Raw genomic sequence first — 22224 nt, 5'->3', positions numbered from 1 at the left:
ATTGCCGATATACGGCCACAAATGTTGGAAAAAGTCATCGAAAATTGGACGTCCAGATTGGACTAAATCCATATGCCAGAAATTATATTTAAAATGTAATGCCACAAGATTATCTTGCGGATGAATAAAATTCATGTCAATCGAATAATCCATCGTTCTTTTATAGCAATTTAAAGTTCTATAGCTCTAAAAAAAACACCCTTTATATGAAAAGGAAAGGACTACGAACAGCATCGAAGGGAAATTGGCATTCAATGCATTAGCTTGAATTTTTTATATAGTGTAGAGGTTGTTACACCAGTCGAATTTTTTTTTTATGAGAAACACAAAAACGAATTGACTATTTCCAACAGTGATTCAGATTATCCAAATAGTTCTGCATTCACATTGAAAGCAAATATAGTTGTTCATAAAGCACCCCGTTTAATCAATAAATTCCTTTCTTCAAAATAGAATGGTGTGTTCTGATATTTAATGCTTCTTTGTTTTATAGTCATTTAAAAACTACTCCTTATTTTTCATGAATTCTAAATAAATTGATCAATCGATATTGAATGGAGATATTCAATTCGCTTACATTCAAATCAATTGTGATTGCAAAAAAAATGTGTCGTCTATACGAGGCGTGTCGTTGACTGATATTTCAACTGAAGATTTCTGAGGTCAAAAGGAATAGGTACTCATTTTCTTTACTATTTATTACAATTCGATTTTTTTTCTCTCTCAGTATAGCGGGCGTTATGGAGTTGATCAGACTTTGACGGAATTTTATGTTCGGAAAAGATTCATCACATCGAAAAAAAATATATTCCGAAAATTATTTTCTTCGGTTCCCTTCCATTTGCGAGATTTAACCAAAAATTTTTTATGGAATTTCAACAAGTCAAAGACTCACCCTGTATATACGAGAATTCATGGATAGAAGAACCAAAAAAATTGAATGCCAGGATTGAGTTGGTTATTGGGCAAAATATAAGTGTTCCGTGAATTAGCCTGTTCTTTGTCCCTATTGTTTTCTAATTTCAAGCTGACCACATCAATAAAACCAAATTCAAAAAATTATCAAAGGAAATTACTAAATACTATTTATTCCTGTGATATGATAACCGATAGAGGTGAGATTTCGCCTGTAGATAAATCAAGAGAATTCAAGAAGAATATTGGAAAAAATAAAGGAATATAATAATAATAATAATAATAATAATAATTGACTTTATTCCCACAAAACAAGATATATATGAAAAATAATAATTTCAAGTTGAGTGCAAAATTTTGTGTTGTTAGCCCGACCAGAATCATATGAATTGTCTAGGAGAATGGAAAAAAATTGAAACACATATTTCCGTGAACAAAAAACCAACGTTATAGAATTCAGATGCTCAATTGACATAACGATTTTATCTTTATCATTTTTATAGTGCAAAATTTTAAGCTGATCACATCACTCGAAGCAGAGAACATTTAAAAATAATATTGAAAAAATTTACCTGATATTTTCGGGACCATAGAATCAATAAAATGGAGATTTGATGTTTCATAACCTCAAACCATAGAAAACTTGGACAGAGTATCGAAAAAAATTATCAAATAATTTCTCATAAATAAATGCGCTTGAGTCGAGGTTTTGCAGGTGAATTGATGGATATGAAATGATTATTCCAACCAGTATTTTCATCATAACAGCTCCAAGTTCAGAATATCAATAAAATAGTCATGTCAAACTTTGTGCTAAATTCGTGTTGCTTACTAAATTTCATATTTAAAATTAAGCAGAATATTGAAAACAAAAAAAATAAACATCTTTTTCTTAGCAAACGATTAGACCTGGTTCAGATTTTGCAAGTAAATAGAATACAACAATTTTTAGCATTATGTACAGGGTTGTCCCCAGTTTTTTTTTTTTTTGGGGACAGCAAGCTCAAAACCGGGAAACTTGGAAGAAGTTGGAGGAAAAATATATTGAGAGATGGACAATACTAAGGGAGGCTTAATCCGACAATGGGTTGTTAGATGAGAATGATGATGATGACGTACAGGGTGAGCAAATTTCGATGTTTTAGCACTACAACTTTTGAACCAGATGAAAAAGACAAAATCTGATTTTTTTTTCTGAAAAACTAACAGTAGCATTCATGTTTGTCCATCGTCTTTTGTTTTCGACTTATAAGCGAAAATTGGAAAAATGGCGATATCGAAAAACATTTATATCTCCGCTAATACTGATGAAATTCTCTGAAATTAACACATCATGCAGCAAGCACTTTTTTACGTAGAATCCAGAGACGTGCTCGTATTTTTAATAGGGTTTTTAATTACGAAGCTATAACCTAAATTTATGTTATTTCAAATGGAAACGCTAGATTTTTGTGTCGTTTTTTGACAGCTTAATTTTTTCTGATTTCAAAAATATACAACATCATATGATTTGTATCAATATGAGTTATAGAAAATGGTCAAAAACTTTTTTTTTATATTTCTATGGTTTCAACAGTTGATGAGCACAGGAAAATAGAGCTTAAAACCCTGTTAAAAAGACCCTCCTTTTCGATATCGCCAATTTTCCATTTCCGCTCATTACTCGAAAACAAAAAACGATGGCCAAAAATGAATGCTACTATTGTTAGTTTTTCAGAAAAAGAGAACGAGAATGGGGTATCAGTTTTGTCTATCTCCTCTGGTTTGAAAGTTGTAGTGCTAAAACATCGAAATTTGCCCACTCTGTACAACTTCGCGTCGACCGCGACATCAAAATTATAAAAATAGAAAATGTGATCAATATGGAATATCTCATATAGATATCTATTTAAAATTCTGTGTTCTTCAAGGGCCCAACATGATGCTTGAATTTTCTATTTTTATCATTGTGATGACATGGTCAACACAAAATTGTACATAAAATGCTTGAAATAACTGTTATTGAAGTTTTAGTTTATTTGAATTTATCATTCTCAAACTATGTCATTCTCGTATCCACCTATTTCGACCCAAATGTATTTCAAGTATTCTGGGAGATTAATTTGCGTCACGTGAGTTTAATGGTCCAATTTTTAGGTGTATGAGCAGAAGTTACTGAAGAAATCCAGTAAAAATGTCTAATATAACTGGAGCAATTTATGATCTTTCTTGGAAATTTATATCTATTGGTGAATGAATTCCCATTAACTTCAGTTCACGCCATCAATTACTGAGGGTTATAAAGACGTAATGTTAAGAATTTTTGAAATAAAGTAGATAGAAATAAGTAAAATTGGAATACCACTGAACACAGCTATTCAGTTTGTCTCATTTTGAAATATATATATTCATCCTTTTGTGTTACTTCTCAAACTCTCCGAACTAAGAAGAAATGTAGAATTTAAAAGTTATAAAATTACTCTGGAGAAAAAGAGACCATATACGAGTCATGAAAACAGTTATTCTATATATAGACTCAACATTTCCGTCGCATCTGAAATAGCTTGTTTTGCTTTTTCTATTTTCTACATACATTTTATAGGGTTGTGATGAAAATTTGGCTCTTAGTCTTTTTAATTTTAATTTTAATCACAACAATATTCATATTATTCATATGGCAAAATTCTTTGTCAATTTTTTTTTGATGTGATCATGTTGCAATATTGCGCGGAGCTCGAAATTAATATTTTCTATCAACACCTATCACAAACTCAACTCCGTCAGTTTTGTGTTCACAAAAGTTTATGTAATTTTTTTCGTTATTCATTTTGAATGTTGCATGATTCTTTCCACGAAATCAATATAAAATTATGCACGAAGTTTGAAATTTCGAATCTACATCACACACAAATGTTTATTTCGCGGATCTACAGTTTTGAAAAGAACCAATAACGAAATTTTCAACCGCAAACTTAGTCTGAAAATTTCATGTATCTGGTTCATCTATTCATCAGTTATTGTAAATGCACGGAGATTAGAATTGAAATTTATGATGGATTCATCATCAGTGAGTCGAAGCTTATAGTTTGAGGCTCAGAAATAAATTATAACAGACATTGTGACGATGATAGAGCTGGTTTGGAGAATGGGTGCTCAAAATTATTTCAAACCATGCATTCAACGTTCTTTAATGTCATTTCGCTGTTCAAAGATGATACCTCACGACGAGCTTTTGGCATTTACCCGGAAATTTATTTGAAGCCGAGTACTCTGCAAGAACTGAAAATATTTTTGAATCTTGAAGAAATAAACGTTAAAGAGCAAATTTTCAGGAAAATTCTGAAATCTCTAAGAACAGTTTGTACTAAAGAATTTGTCATATCATCTCCAATTCTGACTGATCCTGACAAAAGGGAAATGTAAATGAGTTGTGAATTTTAGACCAATCAGTATTCCACCATAATACTATAACAGTTCGGAGCTGGCTCTCCGTAATAAGATCATGATATTTCTTGTGAGAAACAAAATATTCGCCAAAAATCAACATGGTTATACGAAAGGACAATTCATCCAAACAGAAATATCCACTTTTGTGAAGAATATAACAGCTTTTTTTAAGAACGGAAATCTATCTTTGGATTACGAAATCACAGAAAATGCACACGATTGGATATATTATCTCACCTCATCAGACATACTCAGCTAGAGGAGATATTATACAGATGGATGGAAAATGAGATCAGATTGAGAATAATTGAAACTAGTGTAACAAAAAGAGCATGTTCCACTATAATGCTATTGATATTTGAGACAATACAGGCCGATCAGATGAGTTTTTTAAGAAAAACTGTGAAACCTCCAAAAGGATTTTGCCCATCAATAAAATTTGGAAACCTGAACCTAACCTGATGGATTTAGCGTATTGCAATGATGAGTGGCGGCGGGTACTATGGACGATATCGATTTTGATGTCGAATTATTCATCAGTAAGCCGAAAATCAAAAATATAAGGGGTAAACAAAGTTCTAATTACCATAGTTAGAATTATCCGATTCAGGTCAAATATGCACCGTTTTGTTCGATAACTTGATGCCATTTTGAAGGTAATATTATGCCTCTTTCATAGAAGCCCTCGTCTCTATTGGCAAAAATATTGAGACAGTCGATTTTCACAAGTCTTTGTTAAAGTAATTTTTTCACCAGCGAAACTTCGCTATGGACAGGAACAGAAGGTTATCACTTGTTACCAGGTCCGGACTATAAGGTGGATGCATAAGAACCTCCCAACCAAGCTCCTGGAGCATCTAACGACTAACGAGTCACTATCGATATGTGTGGACTGGCTTTATCCTGACGGAACACAATTCCTCTCCTTTAGGCCAAAGCTGGCCGCTTCTGGGTGAAATATTTCTTCAAACGATCCAATTGTTGACAGTATATTTCTGAGTTAACAGTTGTGCCTTAGGGCAGCAGCTCATTGTAGATAATTCTCTGCTTATCCCACCAAACACACAGCAAAACCTTCCTGGCCGTCAATCATTGCTTGGACACCGTTTCCGCCGGCTAACCGCGTTTTGACCTTGACTGTTTTCGCTTGACGTTGTCGTAAGAGATCCACTTTTCATCACCAATTACCAACCTTCACAAAATGGGTCGATTTTGTTGCGATTCAGCAGCTATTCGCTCATGGAAATTCGGTCCATGACGTTTTTTTGCGTTAAATCGTGTGGAACTCATACATCTAGCTTCTTTTAGAGACCAGCCTTATGAATTTGGTTCCAAACGGTTTTTTGTGCAATCTTTATCTCTTGGGAAATCGAAAAAGTGGTTATATGACGGTTGGACTCGACAATGTCCATGATCTTATCGACATTTTCGACCATTGGGCTTCCAGTTCGTGTTTTTGACATCGAAATTGACGGAACGGAATCAATGATACCAAACTGGAGCATGATTGGCTGTTACAATATCAGAACAATAAACATAATTTACATTTTAAGCCGCCTGACTTGCATTTTCGCCTTCATCGAAGAGAAACTGTAAAATATAGCGTATTATCTCTTTGCTAGTGTAAATTTTCAACGCGTGTTTGAACTCAACTGAATCAATTAATCACAAAACTGCCATTGAAGTTTTTGTTGTACGAAATGTCATCTTTCCAACGTCGTCTAGTAGAATCCGATTGAACTTATACAACGCGAGATACAGATGACTAAAGCCATTTATTGATAAAATAAACCAAATATTTGAATGAATAATTATTCGAGATGTAAGCTTAAGTTGAAAACATTTGTCTGATCAACAGATACATGTGACAAGGATGTGTATGTAACTGGTAATGGCTACTTGGGTTTGATAAATACCTATGGGTTTTCACTGAAGTACTAAGGTCCGTAGATTCGTGTATTCAACAAGACCGATCGATAACGTATACGTAGATGAGCGTGACGCGAACTGCGAAGAGTCTATTTCTGGCCCCTTTTAGAATTACTTGGGAATAAAATAAATGAGACTTGGAAAGTACAAAACAATCAAATTCCAAGGGCTTCACCTTGAACGGACCCAGCTATTGGGGATATAATAACATCTCGGTAATCTGAAACGCATAAGACGCATCACGTAGCGTATTATATATATGATGAAAATTTCTTCTGAAATTACTTTGAAGCTCAGCCCTGGAAAAATAACTTCTTCACAGAATTAAATGGTTTCAAATATATTAGGTGTACAACTTTGCTTCTGCCGATTTGCAATCGATGGCTGTAGCGGTAAGTGGTAGACCAAATAAATAGATCGTAGATGTCATACAATAAGCTTAAGTATTTGTAAATATAACGTCATTGAAATATTAGTCGATTTGTGTCTGCATCATAAAGTTATTCTCGATTAGACATGTTAGCTAACGAGCTAAATTCTCGGGAGGTTTTAATTTTTGGCTTCAATATGAAGACATCTACGGCCGAGGCTCATCGAGTGCTCTCGAATACCTATGGTGAGGCAGCTTTTAGTGGAAGAATATGCCGAGAGTGGTTTCAACGCTTCAAGACAGGTGATTTTGACTTCGAAAACCAGCATGGCGGTGGAAGAGAGGAGGTTTTGGAAGATGCAGAATTGAAAGCATTACTGGATCAAGACTAGTGTCAAACGCAACAAGAATAGGCAGGATCATTGGGAGTGACGCAACAAGCCATTTCAAAATGCCCGAAAGTCATTGGTATGATTCAGAAACAAAGATATTTGGTGCCGTACGACTCGAAGCCGAGGAATGGCGTTTGTTTGCTTGTGAACAGCCTGCTGGCAAGGCGAAGACGAAAGGAACTTCTGCATCGCATTGTGATTGGAGATGCAAAATGGATTCATTACGATAATCCCAAGAGCAGAAAATCATGGGGATATCTCGGCCATGCTTCCACGTCGATGGTCAATCCGAATATTCGCAGTTCCAAGGTCATACTCAGTATTTGGTGATACTAGTTCGGTGTAGTGTATTATTATCAGTTGTTAAAACCGACTAAAGCAATCACAAGAAATAGTTATCGAATGCAATTAAAGTGTATAACCAGTTTTTTAAAATAAAGCCTCGAATTTCGGAAAAAAACGGCGGAAGCAAAGTTGTACGCCTATGTACTTATTGTAGAATTCGTGGTAGAAAGGAGAAAAGTTCATTAGTTTTTGGAGAGGGGTTGTTTAGTTTCCAATTTATTATTCGTCTTCTATGCCTTTTCACTGTATAGCTTTGAAGTTCTATATTAATTGTAATTTATGATTACTGATGACACTGTAAGGTAACATTGAACCACGAATGAACGACTATTGTGTAACCATTGGAGATTGTCCCACCTCTGCTCCATTTACATCTCGCTTATCAGTATCTGAAGCGTATGGCTTCAAGGAAGTCATCATTCCTACAAGTTTCTCGTCCAACGCAGAGTTTGCATAGGCTTGCAATGGCGAGATATTCTAGGACTAGGTGAACAGTAGCTGCACTATCCTTCTCATAGAATTTATGCTCATCAGTTTCTGAAAATCCTATTCTCATCCTATAATTGTTTATCAACAACTTGCACTAATTCGGCATCAGATGGTCATATGTATTTCATAAATAGTAATTTGTTTCATTTGATAAAATGTATATTGTAAAGGATATGCAACGTCAATTCAGAAGGATTTCTATATGTATATTATGACTTCATTCGTTTGATGTCGATGATAAGGATCTTCCAATCATTTGTGAACTCTGTGTGCAACAAGAATCGTTTGTTATACTCGTAAATTGGACGTCGGATGGTATGAGATTCATCCAGTGAACAACTTGAGGTTTTATATTGAATATTGAGTGATGATTATTTCTGTTCGAATCTGAGTCGGATCTGTTGTCAAGGAAATATTTTCTCTTCTCGATATTCTGCCTGAAAATATATGTTATTTCGTACTCGATTTCTCAACCTGATTGGTTGTCACGGAATTTTTAGGTAGTTTTTTGGACGATGTTACTTGAATTTTTCATGATTTTGATGATGTGATAAGCTCAGAATTTTTATTTTACGTTCATTCCTGAAATCCAAAATCGATGAAGGTCTAAATTTACCCATATCTAGCGACGCAACAAACATAAAAATCTGCCATTGCGAAATGTGAATAGTGATTTCAAACCCAATAGATTGAAATCACAATTCCACATCTACATAAAATAGTTCATTTTATGGTATTTATGGTTTTCATTTATAAGGAAAAGAAAATGTAGAATTCTTAGTCAAATTAAACAAAATTAACCGCGTCATTTGAAAACAGAACCTACTAGAAAAATTTCAAATTTTCCGATCATTCTATTCTAGAGTAATCGCATTTACGTATTTATCATCAGTGAATCTTACCATTTGAAACCACTATCGACTCAAAATACGAATATCACAGACATTTTGATACCTTTTTCATAAAATGTGAAACCACAAACACAACACTATGTAGATCAAAGAATTATCATTGAAACAGAAGGTTCCAAAAGATGTCGTATACTGTAACTATAACTTGAGACTCTGAACTGAGAACACATTTCACGACTTGTCCAAACTGCAGTAGAGAAAACTTTAATGATCCACAATTTTCGCTGAAGTTCATATGAGATAATGAAAATAATAGATACGATTCAGTGTTTCAAGTATGTGATGTTCAAGTTCTCTAACATTAGGTATATAATAAAAATTTACCTCGTCAACCTAAAAAACCTTCTGACACTGTTCTACCATTAACTCAGTTAAACAGACATTCAGAGAGAATGCATATAAAACACACATTTGGAAAAGGAATATTTTTCCTCGTTTCTGGATACCGCCCAAAGTAGAATTCCTGTCAGTTTTTGCTGCCACAGCATTTAGATTCCACGAATAAATTACGAATTCCTCAAAGGTTGATCTCGTTAGCTGCATCACTGGACTTTTTTCTGTGTTTCGAACGACATTTTCACAAGGCTGGATAACACAGAGTTGAATAATTCATTGAAAACGATAAGTGTGCGAGATTAAAAGGAAATTTATTGCCTTCGAATCGATACATAGCCATTCCGCCCCTCAGTCAGTATTCCTATGCTGCGCGATCGTTTTCTCCAGTTCTTAATTCAATGAATAATTCCTCGAGAAGGCAATGATGTTAAGGCATTGAAGCGAATGACTGGCCTCGAGAAGAAAAATAATAGAAATCCGTATCTTCCTTTGAAGATAATACAATATAATTTCCTGAGTGAAAGGTTCTTGGTACAGTACAGAAAAAAATGTATAGGCTCTGCAGGGCTCTCATAGAATTTTCAAAGAATTTATTTCTGTAACTTGATTTACTTTGATTAAAATTCACAAAAACTTTAAGGCGCTTCAGTCAATTTTCTGGAATATAAAATCTTATTAGGCCAAGATATTTAAAATTAATTCTGTAAGCAAACGCACTTCTTTATAGAAATAAAAGAATCACTCCAAATGTACTAATGTTATTTATAAATGGGACGATTAAATTAGGCAAATTTTCTATACGTAATATATGTCAGGAATATTAATCTCTCAAAGCTATGAGATAGCAACTATACAGATCAAAATTGATGAATTTGCTGCAACTGGCCGGATATCTTTGAACAGAGTTGAGCGTCAGGGAGATACTATTTCTCCGAATTGGTTTACCTTCGTTTCAAAAGATTTTTCTGAGAAATTTGAATGGAACACCAAAGGTGCTAACATCGATGGCATCAGAGTAACAGATTCAGCTACCTCAGGTTCACCATTGACATTTAGTTAACAGTGCCAATCAACTGGAAGGAATGCCAAATGTATTGAACCTGGCAGCGACCAATATGTGACTTGAAATGACCTTAAAGAAGATGAAGATCAAGATGAATAAAATTGGTTTGGGTAGCATTTGGTAAAGTGGGACCCATCCTGGAAAACAACAAAATTCCAACAAATTTGAAGAAGTATAGTAAGAAGAAGATTTTTTCAACAGATGGCTTTAGTTATCTGTATCTCGCGTTGTCTACCGGATTCTATCAGATGGCAATATAAAGATGATATTTCATACTACAAAAAATTTTCGTCGCAGTTTTGTGATTAGTTGACTCAGTTCAATTTGATTGCACTCCAAAGATGGATACAAGCAAATGGAAAATACGCTATTTTACTGTTATTCTTCGATAAAGGCGTAAATGCAAGCCAGGCGGCTGGAAATGTAAATAGTGTTTATGGTGTTATACTGTAATAGCAAATCACGCCCAATTTAAGTTCCGTTGATGCCGTTCCGGTAATTTAGATATTTAAAATGACCACGCTCTGGAAGGTCAATTGTCGAAAATGTCGATAAAATCATGGACATTGTCAATATTTAATACAAGTAGCGTATCGATTGCCTAAGAGCTAATGACTTCACAAAAAAACATTTTGAACCATTTGCATAAGGCTGGTTTCAAGTAGAAGCTCTATGTATGGGTCCTATCCACGCGAGTTAACGCAAAAAACCTCATAGATCCAATTTCCGTCTTCGAAACGCTGCTGAATCGCAACAACATCGACCCATTCATAAAGAGGTAGGTGACTGGGATGAAACGTCAACGTCAAACAAAAACGGTCATGGTCATCGTTTCCGCAACAAGCGAAAACGTTGTCCAATATATGAATGGCGACCAGGAAAATTTTGCTGTGTGTTTGATGGGATTGGCAGGGAGTTATCTACTATGAGCTACTCCCCTAAGACATAACTATCAACTCGAAACTGTAACAATTGGAACGTCAGAAAGAAGCAATCGCCCAGAAGCGGCCAGCATTAGGCAATAGGGGATAACTAAATTCCATTGACTCGCCAGAAGCTCCGGAAGCTTGGTTGAGAGGTTGTTATTATGTATCCACCTTATAGTCCAGATCTGGCACCAAGTGATTACCATATGTTCCTGTCTACGGCAAACAATTCAGCTGGTGAAAATCAACTATCTCAATTTTTTGCCAATTGGGGCGAGTGTTCCTACGAGTGTGGCATAGTGATATTACCTTCTAGATGGCAACAAGTTATCGAACAAAATGGCACATATTTGGCCTGAATCGTATCATTCTAACTATGGTAATTAAAACATTTATTCATGCAAACATAATTGATTTCTTTTTACTACACCTTATATAACACATGAGTTATATGTGAAAAGGTATGGTGTGGAAGTGATGAGTTCGACTAGATCTTTCGTAAATAAACTCAAAACGGCACAAAGAGCCATGCAACGTCACATGTTGGGAGTCACCTCAAGTGACAAAATTAGGAAAGAAAATATAAAAATATCAGACCAAGCTTAGAGACTGAGATGAAATGGAATAAGACTTGTCACGTGAATATAATGATGTTTGTATTCATTCTATTCATGGGCTCATAGAACAACCTTATGGAGGGAGACTCATACCAACGAAAAGAAGCGTCAGTAGTCCACAGAAACGATGGGTTGACGATATACAGAAGGTGACTGAAAAATTTGGGTGATCGAGGCACAAGATAGGAAGGCGTGGCTTGATTGAGCTCTATTTCCAAGAGTGGATGAATACGGGTTTGGATTCAGCACAAAATTATGATTAATTTTCCATAGACGTCCAATAGGCAATTGCGGTGAATCACACTTCATATTTCACATTGTCTTTAACCTGTATTTAGGCAAGTTGGTTTTCAGGTATTGCTTGTTTTAGACATAGTAGCCCATATAAAATAGTTCAGCCAGATATTCCTATGGAAATTTCCAGAAAATGCTGAGAGAGGTCAATTTTCAGTTGGAAGGGAACATCCTTCTTCTTCTTAGTCATCTTCTTGGGCATGGTCCTGTTTTGTAGCAACGCCTTGGCCTTATTCTTGGGAGGCTGAGTTCTAGCTTTTGTACCATCTCTTCAGTGGTCTGGCTGGAGGCCTTCTCCTACAGGGAACATCCTGTGGTTTGAAATTTGTAGATGAACGATCCTCCTATTAAACTAGGAGACAATCTTCTCAGAAGTCTTAAAAGGCAATTGCGGTCTGTCATTGCAAAACTTGTGTCCTATGACATTTGGTTTTGGTAAGGGGGTTTCCAACCATCTGAGGGGCTGGTTTAGCACCCTAGAATTTGCAATCATACGATATATTTGGCTGGATTGTTTTCTGTGGGTCACCCTACATAATCCATAGAGGAGATTGAAACAACATGTTTTTGGATTTTCTAGTCTCTAGAGTTCAGATAATTTATAAATAAGATGGTCTCATTCAAACAGACATGTATTTTGCCCTTCTAGCTTTACAATATCATTTATATTAACAAACTGATGAACATATAGGAAAAAAAATTTATATTTGTACTCTTTTTCAGACCTTCCACATATCATGCAATGAGACGACAACCAGTGGACCAACAACGCGGGACGTAACACTGTACGTATCAATCCTGAACATGAGCAGCCAGAACGTTATCCGACGTACAAACCGCTGAATTGTCAACTTATCATCAATCCAGTAGCCTTACACAATGCAATCAGCCGTCGCTAGAACGCTCATCTTCTCCTGTCTAGCTTGCGTCTCGTTCGGTTTCCTTCTAGACGGAAGCACAAACTCTTACTCCCAGTTCCGAAAATGGGGTGGCGGTACCAACGGTAGCATCGAGTTCGAGTTCAAAACCGACCAGCCTAACGGACTCCTTCTTTACACGGACGACGGCGGTACTTATGATTTCTTCGAGATAAAGCTGGTGGAAGGTGCGTTGAGGCTAAGGTACAATCTAGGCGGCGGTGCGCAGATAATAACTGTTGGCAGGGATCTGAATGACGGGCACTGGCACAAGGTGAGGGTACAGCGTCACGAGGACAGGACGTACCTCACGGTGGACGGGATAACGCAGATGAAGACGTCGAGGGGCAAGGAATTCAATTTCGGGCGGTATTCGACCAATTCGGACGTGTATGTGGGTGGGATGCCGACGTGGTATAACACCAAATTGACTTTGTTGGCGTTGCCGAGTGTCATTTTCGAGCCGAGGTTCGTGGGAGCTGTGCGGAACCTGATCTATGCAGATGTTGATGGGGGAATGGCAAGGAGGCAGGAGACCAGGCCGAAGGACCAAAGGGTAAGTTCGTTGGTGATTTTGGCTTTTGTGATTGGGGGTTTTTGAATTGTGCACAACTGAATGGTTAAACGCTTGAAATAGTTGAAATCTTGGTTCTCGAATGGTTGAAGCAATGGAATGATAATACCGTCTGTGATTCATTTACCTATCAAGTCACCTATATCTGTACTACGTCAGAATATTGAATTGTTCCTGAAAGTTCCTCCAAATACATCGTCTCGACAAACTTGAATTCGGATCAAAAAGTCTTCTGATTTTAATTAATTGTTGTTTAATTCTTTGTTTTAAATTCTTTATCTTGGGTAATTTCCACATCCCCAAATAAGCTTCTGGCGAATTTTTGTTTACGTATTTCTTGTAGATTATACATGTTTGAAGTTTTGCTTCAAATTCATATGATTTTGAAATAGAACCATCGGAAAATGAGACCATACAATCCATAGTGCCCAAAAATCCAATATACGAAAAGAACATCAACAATTGCTGGTGAGGAGAGAAAACCTTGACAAAAGTGCTGTGAATATTATTTCACGGCATTACTGTGCTAAAATATTCCATTACAGCAGTAACGTAATATTAGAAATCACATATTGGTAATGAGTAGTATGAATTTATTCAATCTAAATGGAGATTGCAACGCATTGCTTACGATCTGAAACTTCAGATAAAGAGGGAAGAGAAATCATTCATTCTAATAAACTATTAGAATGAATAATTTCTCTTCCCTCTTTATTACTTAACTATGTTCATCTGTTCATGATGTATTCAGAGGTATTTAAAGACGGTGTATTATAGAAAGTAATAATTATTTCCTCGAATTCATATATGAAATATGCTTTCATTGTTCTGTGAACAAATCTGAACCTTGAACTCATAGTCAATATTCTTATGCTCCTTCTTCTTCTGTTGCTCTACAACTCTATGTGGATTGTGGCTGACTTCAATACCGCCTTCCAAGATTGACGGTTGTTCATTAAATTTGAATCGTGATCAGGTCTGCTTATGTTATCTCTCCAGTGCATGCGTGGTCTGCCCAAGGGTCTTTTCTCCGTCAGTATCTCTTCTCATATTAATATAGTTAGTTTTTCTGCGACAAGTCTGTGGACGTGGCCTGCCCATCTAATTTATTGTGCATCAAACTTCTTTATAAGGTAGGAGTCCTTATAAAGTACTTTTAACTCGTCATTTCCTCTAATTCATTGTATGGGCCGAATATCTTTCTAAGAACTTTTCTTTCAAATCTTCTCAGCTCTTCTTCGTTGGATCCTGTCATCATCCAGCTTTTGCATCAGTACATGAGTATCTGCCTAATAACTGTTCTTTATGTTCCTAGTTATGATGTTCATGTGATACTACGCAATTTTTATATATTACTCAGTGAGAATACACATCGGTTATCCTGGATTCTTCCTTCTATTTCCTCAGTGATGTCAATATCTGCAGTAATATTTGAGCCAAGGTATTTCGAACGTTCAACTCTTTCAAAGTTATGATTATTTACTGTCATTTTCTGTCCTATTCTTTATCTGTGTTCTTTCTTTCTATTCACACAAAGGTATTTTGTTTTCTCTTCGTTTATTCTTGATCCCATCTTGTTGGTTTCCATCTCTAATATATTAAATATTTCCTTTGCAGACGTTACTGAGTTCCCGATGATATCTATATCATCAGCATATGCCAGTAATAGTTTAGGTGCATTGTTTGATTGGAGTTCCGTTATAATTTTTGCTGTTTTCATCCAATATTACATTGAACAGGAGTGATGACACGGTATCGCCTTGTTTTAGTCCGTTATGAACTTCGAATGGTTCAGAAAGCTTGTTATGCTATGTATCCTAACCCTGGTGTTTCCCCCAACTACGCATACTCTGACCAATTTCATAAACTTTAAAAAAAAAAACACAAAAAATTCGAAAAAATGAATGAAATATTTATTTGAATCGATAGTTTGAACCTTGCAATTTAATGTTTAAAGATAATTTCATGCGAATGTTGACCGCGGCTGCGTCTCAGGTAGCCCATCCGCTGAGTCCAATTTTGGCATACTCTTTCACACATATCGGCCGGTATCTCACGAATGAATGCATGGATGTTGGCTTCCAGTGCGTCAATCGAAGCGGGCTTGTCCCTATAGACATTAGCCTGGACATACCCTCACAAAAAATAATCTAATGGTGTCAAATCGCACGATCTAGGCGGCCAATTGACCGGCCCGAAACGTGAAATTAACTGTTCACCAAACTCGCCTCGCAATTGCGCCATTGTTTCGCGTGCTGTGTGGCATGTGGCACCGTCTTGTTGAAACCACATATCATGCAAGTCAAGAACTTCCATTTCGGGCAAAAAAAAGTTTGTTATCATCGCTCGGTAGCGTGCACCATTGACAGTAACGCTGCGATTCGCATCATCTTTGAAGAAATATGGCCCAATAATGCCGCCGGCCCATAAACCGCACCAAACAGTGGCTTTTTCGGGATGCATTGGTAGCTGTTGCAATGCTTCTGGCTGATCTTCACTCCAAATGCGGCAATTTTGCTTATTTACGTACCCATTCAACCAAAAATGAGCCTCATCGCTGAACACAATTTTTCGATAAAAAAGCGGATCCTCGGCCAGCTTTCCAAGAGCCCATTCACCAAAAATTCGGCGTTGTGGTAGGTCGGCTGGCTTTAGTTCTTGCACCAGCTGTATCTTAAAAGGCTTTACGCCCAAATCCTTCCGCAAAATTTTCCACGTAGTGCTGTAACAAAGGCCTAACTGCTGGGAACGGCGCCGAATCGACATTTCGCGGTCTTCTGTCACACTAGCTGATACGGCCGCAATATTTTCTTCACTACGCACAGTACGTAAACGTGTTGGTGGTTTAATGTCCTACAAAGTAAATTTGGTGCGAAATGTGGTCACAATCTTCCGAATAGACTGCTCAGAAGGTCGAGAATGCCGACCATAAAATGGAAGCAGCGCGCGATGAACATTTCGAACCGAGCACGAATTTTGATAGTAAAATTCAATAATTTGCAAGCGTTGTTCATTTGTAAGACGATCCATGGTTAAATTGCAAACCAAACTGAAGCTGTTTGACAGTGACACAAGGTACTAAAGACACGTCAGCTGTCAAAACCAGTGTTGCCAAAACCAAACCAGCTAAAAAATCACCCGTTATATTCGATACTAGTTTGTTTGCAGTGTTGATCAAAGAAACTTCTCTGTAGTTTGAACATGCTGGTTTATGTTCTTTTTTGCGGATAGGGATGCTTATATTCTCCTTCCACTTCTTCGGAATTTTTTCTTCTCTCCAGAGAGTAGAATAAGTCTGTATAGCTCTTCATGTTATATCAAACCTCCATATTTGATAAGTTCATAGTCTTTCGTGGTTGTAATCAATTTCATCAAATTTCAGAATGCACTCTGAAACCGAACTCTTTCCTCAATGAACAAGAACGTTTTCTGCTTTATTCGAATTTTCAAATATGGAAACTACTAATGGCAAACCATAAATCGTGATCAACAAATTTTTCCTTAACCTAGGTTGTTACAATTGCCTGTCGAGCAGCTATAATGCCATCAGCAATTCCGAAATTCGTCAATAAAAGATAGGAGATCTTTAACGATGCCCAATATAGGTAATGACCGCCACATTTCTGAATGAATTCCGTGATTGAACTTCTGTTCATGCGATAATGAGTACCGTGGAATGGCGAGATTGATTAATTATTCAAATTTTTTCGATCGTGAATAATTCTGAATAACAATGCGACCCTACTAATGATCGAGAACATGGAAACGTCGGGCGGGCATTTCCATCGATTGAAAATATTATGTTCGGCTGATTTTTCTGATGAAATTTCAGTTCGTACCGCAGGTCGTTATAAGGCCATCAGATGGAATTGGAAATACGGCTCGGAATTGAAATGGAAAAGAATTATTGTGCGGGCAAGAAGATGGCGTTCCATTTTGACGCGAATCGATATGCGAGAACATCATTTTAGATCGTATGGTATTTGACATTATACCTACAGGGTGTTCTCAAATTGAAGGTACAGAGAGAAATGAGGGATTCCTTGGATAAATTTAGGAAAAAAGTCCTATAAACATGGACCCGCACACGCTTTTTTTTCGAGACGCAGTTTAAGTAGACCTACTTTTTTGTGATGATTATACCAGTTCATCGAATCTTTACTAGTTTTCTCCACAGCTGACTAACTGAATCTTTATTATTATGTGGTTTGTCCTGAGAATTGTTTGAATTTTTTTCTCGCAATCGGTAGCAGATACTATAAACGAAAAAGTTAAGTACTAGACAAACGTTTCTTTTTACATAGGTGTACAACTTTGCTTTCGCCGTTTTTTTCCGAAATTCTAGGCTTCATTGTAGAAAACGTATCTACTTACAATGCGATGCAGAAATCCCTTCTGTTCACAAGCAAATAAACGCCGTTCAAAATCTCTCTTAACTCGTACGACACCCAATTTTCTTGTTTCTGAATCATTCCCATGACTTCCAGGCGTTTTGAAATGGCTTGTTGCGTCCCTTCCAATGATCCTGCCAATTCTTGTTAAACTTAGAAAACCTTCTCTCCTCCTGGTCTTCGACGTCAAAATCACGTTCTTTCACTAATACCGGCCTCACCATTGGTATTTGAGAGCATTCGATGATTCTCAGCCACAGATTTCTGTGAATTAAAGCAGAAAATTAAAACCTCCTGCAAATAACGGGAATTTGGCTCGTAAGCTGTCATGTTCAATCGAGAATAACTTTATGTAGCAGACACAAATCGACTAATATTTCGATGATGTTATGTTTACAAATACCGTAGCTTATTGTATGACATCTACGGTCTTTTCAATTCGACTACTACTTACCGCTATAGCCATTTATTGCAAAATAGCGGAAGCAAAGTTCCACACCTACATTTGTTGTAAGTTGAATATCTACATTTTTCTAAACTACCAGTGGACCACCAAAAAAAAAGTTGTGAGGGAAAGAAGCGGGTACTGTTTCAGCAAAAATTTTACCCTGAAGATTTGCATCCAATATCACATGATGTAAACGCTAGATTGGAATATCCATGCTAAATTCAAGTCGAATATCTTGTGAAGAAACATTGCTATGAGAAAAACCAAGATATCATCGTAAATTTCAGTTTACCATTGAGATTAAAGTGGAGGCGAGAGTGGGGGCTACAATACCCTTTACCTGATTATTCTTTCAAGAGGGGCTATTAGCTCTAAATGGTGTACCATCCCTACTTCTTCTGAATTTCGAATTATAGATCTCAATAGCTAATTCTCCAAAAGATGGCAACCATAACAAACGTGATGAATCGTGTATTCACTCGAGCTAGGAAACTTGAACAGAGAAAAAGAGTGAAAAAGGCCCCAATATAAATTTTGAAAGCTTAATAACAATGTCAATCGCTGGGTAATGAAATTTTTAATATTCCTTAACGATATAGGAAGCTGTTTTAGATTTGTACACTTCCTCCTTTACGCAGATGATTTGAAGATGTTCAAAGAGATAAGATCGGTAAGAGACTGTGTAGAGGTTCAGAAAGATCTTGATGCGTTCTCAGATTATTGTAGACGAAATGAATTAGATCTGAATGTAAATAAATGTTCATGCATGTCATTCTCCAGAAGCCGTACAAATATTGGGTTTCAGTATCGATTGGTTGATTGTGAGGTGAAGAAGGTGGATCAGATTAGAGATTTGGGGGTGATTTTCGACTCAAAACTGTCATTCGGTGCTCACATCGATACTCTCATTGCTTCTGCCGGTAGGTCTTTGGGTTTCCTTTGCAGGATTTGTAGGGATTTTAACAACGAGTCAGCTATGAAAGCAATATATTTTACTTTTATTCACAGCAGAATTAATTTTGCCAGTATCATAAGGAATCCTTATTATACTGTGCATAAGCAAAGGTTAGAGAGATTGCAAAATAGATTTATTAGATTCTTACATTACAAAATGACTGGTATTTACATCACTACAGGTATAAACCAAATAAGATCTCATTATCATATTGAACTATTAGAGCACCGAAGGATAAAATCGGATCTGATTTTCCTCTTCAAGACCGTGAATAACTTTTATGATTCATCCGACTTGATTTTCATGATACTTTATCACGTTCCTACGATAACATTTAGGAATAAGAAATTACTTGTTCACAGTAGATTCAATACGCATCTTGGCAGGAATTCGCCTATCGTGAGAATATGTAGTTTATTTAATCAATATTGTAATGAATTAGACCCATTTAATGTAAATTTGAAATCATTCAAGCGAAGTATCAGAGAAATTTTCTTTCAGTGATTATTTTATTATTTCATGTTATGTTGCCACATATGTACACCATAGGATGTTGTTAAAATAATTTTTTATGTATTAGAGGATACTTTTCTGGGAGTATTCCTGTTTGTATCCCGAAACTGAATAAATAAATAATATCAGTTATTATTATTTTAATTTTTCGTACAAACATTTTATTTTTCATACAAAAATCATTAAAAATGAAAAAATACAAATAGTACACTCCTCTGCCGGATTAGCTTTTTACCCTGCAAAGGTCTCAATTTCACTACTTTGAAGTCAGATATCTTGAAGTCGAATATTATACAGGGTGTTCCACCAGTGATGAGACGCTCTATTCTGGTTAAGCGATGAAATTTTCGTAATTTTTTTTGACGCAGTGTCATATACTCAAATTGTTCGAAAATACACAGGGTGCACCAAAAAAAGAATGTGAATAACCAAACACTAACGCAATGATATTTTAAAATTCACTACAAAAATGGTGATAATTTTGCAGTCGCAGTTTACAAAACGAAAGCACTTTTGTGTCGTCATGAAGCTCCATCTCGACCGGCAATAGAAAAACTGGTGGGAGAATTTTGAGCTGTTGAGACAAGTTAGTGATGTGAACAATTGGAACCGTGTGCGCCGCTCAAGTACAACTAAAAATATTGCTGCTCTGCTATAGCCCATAGTGAGAATTCCACAAACGACATAACACCATATTTTGCATAAGGAGTAAGGTCTTAAGGCTTTCAAAGTTCAATTGACTCAAGAATTCAAGCCGGTCGATCACCAGCAACGTTGTATCTTCGCTGATTGGGTTCTTGAAAGGCATAAATAATTATCCGAATTTTCATCAAAAAATCATCTTCATCCATGAGGCCCATTTTCATCATGGAGGCTACGTTAATTAGCAAAATTTCTGTATTTGTGGCTAGGAAAATGTAAGAATGATTGTTGAAAAGCTCTCAATCCTCAACGTGTCATTGTTTGGTGCGGTTTTTGGCTAGTGGTGTGATTGGACCTTACTTATTCGAAAAAAGGCTGGTACAACTGTTACAGTGACTGGATTTCTCTACCAAGCTATAATAATTATTGATTCTCGATTTTTCTTGGACGGAAAAGGAAGATCACAATCATCAAAACTGGAAGAAAAGTTTCCTGTCCGTGTTATTTCTCGAAGAGGTTATCCATTTATGCCTTTAGACTTTTTTCTTTGGGCGCTACGTGAGAGATAAGGTAGGTATATGGCAATGATTTTGAAGACGGAATTCGTAAAATTATCGAGGATATACATATAGCCGCAAATGTGCGAATGATTAGGAAAAAATTTCATAAGAAGGATATATAACGGGTGTTTTTTCCGAGGTATATAACTTTAAGTTGGCATTACTGTTCAAGATGGCGACCGATTTAACAGTTATCAAGTGATTTATTCTCAGCTTGGTTTGGCAATTTATCATGAATAGACTCACGCCTGAACAACGCTTGCAAATAATGCAATTTTATTTCGAAAATAATGGTTCTGTGCAGAATACGTATCGCGCACTGCGTCCATTTTATTTTGTTTAGCGATGAAGCGCATTTTTGGTTGAATGGCTACGACAACAAACGAAACTGCCGCATTTGAAGTGAAGCTAATCCTTAAGTGTATGTCGAAACACCGTTACATCCAGAAAAACTGACTGATTGGTGCGCTTTATGGGCTGGTGAAATAATTGGTCCGTACTTCTTCAAAAACGATGATGGCCAGAACGTTACAGTCAATGGTGATCGGTATAGAGCCATGATTACTAACTTTTTCATTCCTGAATTGAACAACCATGATGTCCAGGAGCTGTGGTTCCAACAAGACGACGCAACATATCAAACAGCTCGTGCCACAATCGATTCATTGAAAGACACGTTTGGTGACCGCCTAATTTCACGTTTTGGACCTGTGAATTGGCCACCAAGATCTTGTGATTTAACACCGCTAGACTACTTTCTGTGGGGCTATGTAAAGTCATTTGTCTATGCGGATAAACCACAAATCCTTGACCATTCGGAAGACAACATTCGCCGTGTTATTGCCGATATACGGCCACAAATGTTGGAAAAACTCATCGAAAATTGGACGTCCAGATTGGACTACATCCGAGCCAGCCGTGGCGGTCATATTCAAGAAATCATATTCAAAATGTAATGCCACAAGATTATCTTGCGGATAAATAAAATTCATATCAATCGAATAATCCATCGTTGTTTTATTGCAATTTAAAGTTCTATTGCTCTAAAAAAAACAACCTTTAGGATATGGTGCTGCAACTGTATTCGTGGCAGCCATTAGATTGATATCGTATTCTATCGTTAATGGCATATCTTTCTCTTTACAATGTCTATTTACAAACGTCTATCATAAAATATACAATTTTTTTCAATATCAAAATGAAACGTATTA

General features: G+C 36.4%; 1 protein-coding gene across 5 annotated transcripts in view; it reads left to right on the top strand.

The window, feature by feature from the left end:
- LOC123674423 (neurexin-3) overlaps positions 1-22224 on the top strand; it is a 238420-nt gene that overhangs the window by 3306 nt on the left and 212890 nt on the right. For all 5 annotated transcript variants that reach the window (XR_006746660.1, XR_006746662.1, XR_006746661.1 and 2 more), the window contains exon 2: positions 12737-13486. Coding sequence is in view for 2 of the 5 variants with exons in the window: in XM_045609283.1 (XP_045465239.1) it covers positions 12893-13486 (594 nt within the window). In the remaining 3 variants the exon portion in view is untranslated. The remainder of the gene's footprint in view (positions 1-12736; positions 13487-22224) is intronic.

This window comes from Harmonia axyridis, chromosome 1 (assembly GCF_914767665.1).
Source record: "Harmonia axyridis chromosome 1, icHarAxyr1.1, whole genome shotgun sequence".
Classification (NCBI taxonomy): Eukaryota; Metazoa; Arthropoda; class Insecta; order Coleoptera; family Coccinellidae; genus Harmonia; species Harmonia axyridis.
Note: the sequence above shows the minus strand (reverse complement) of the source record. Positions and strands in the feature narration are given on the sequence as shown.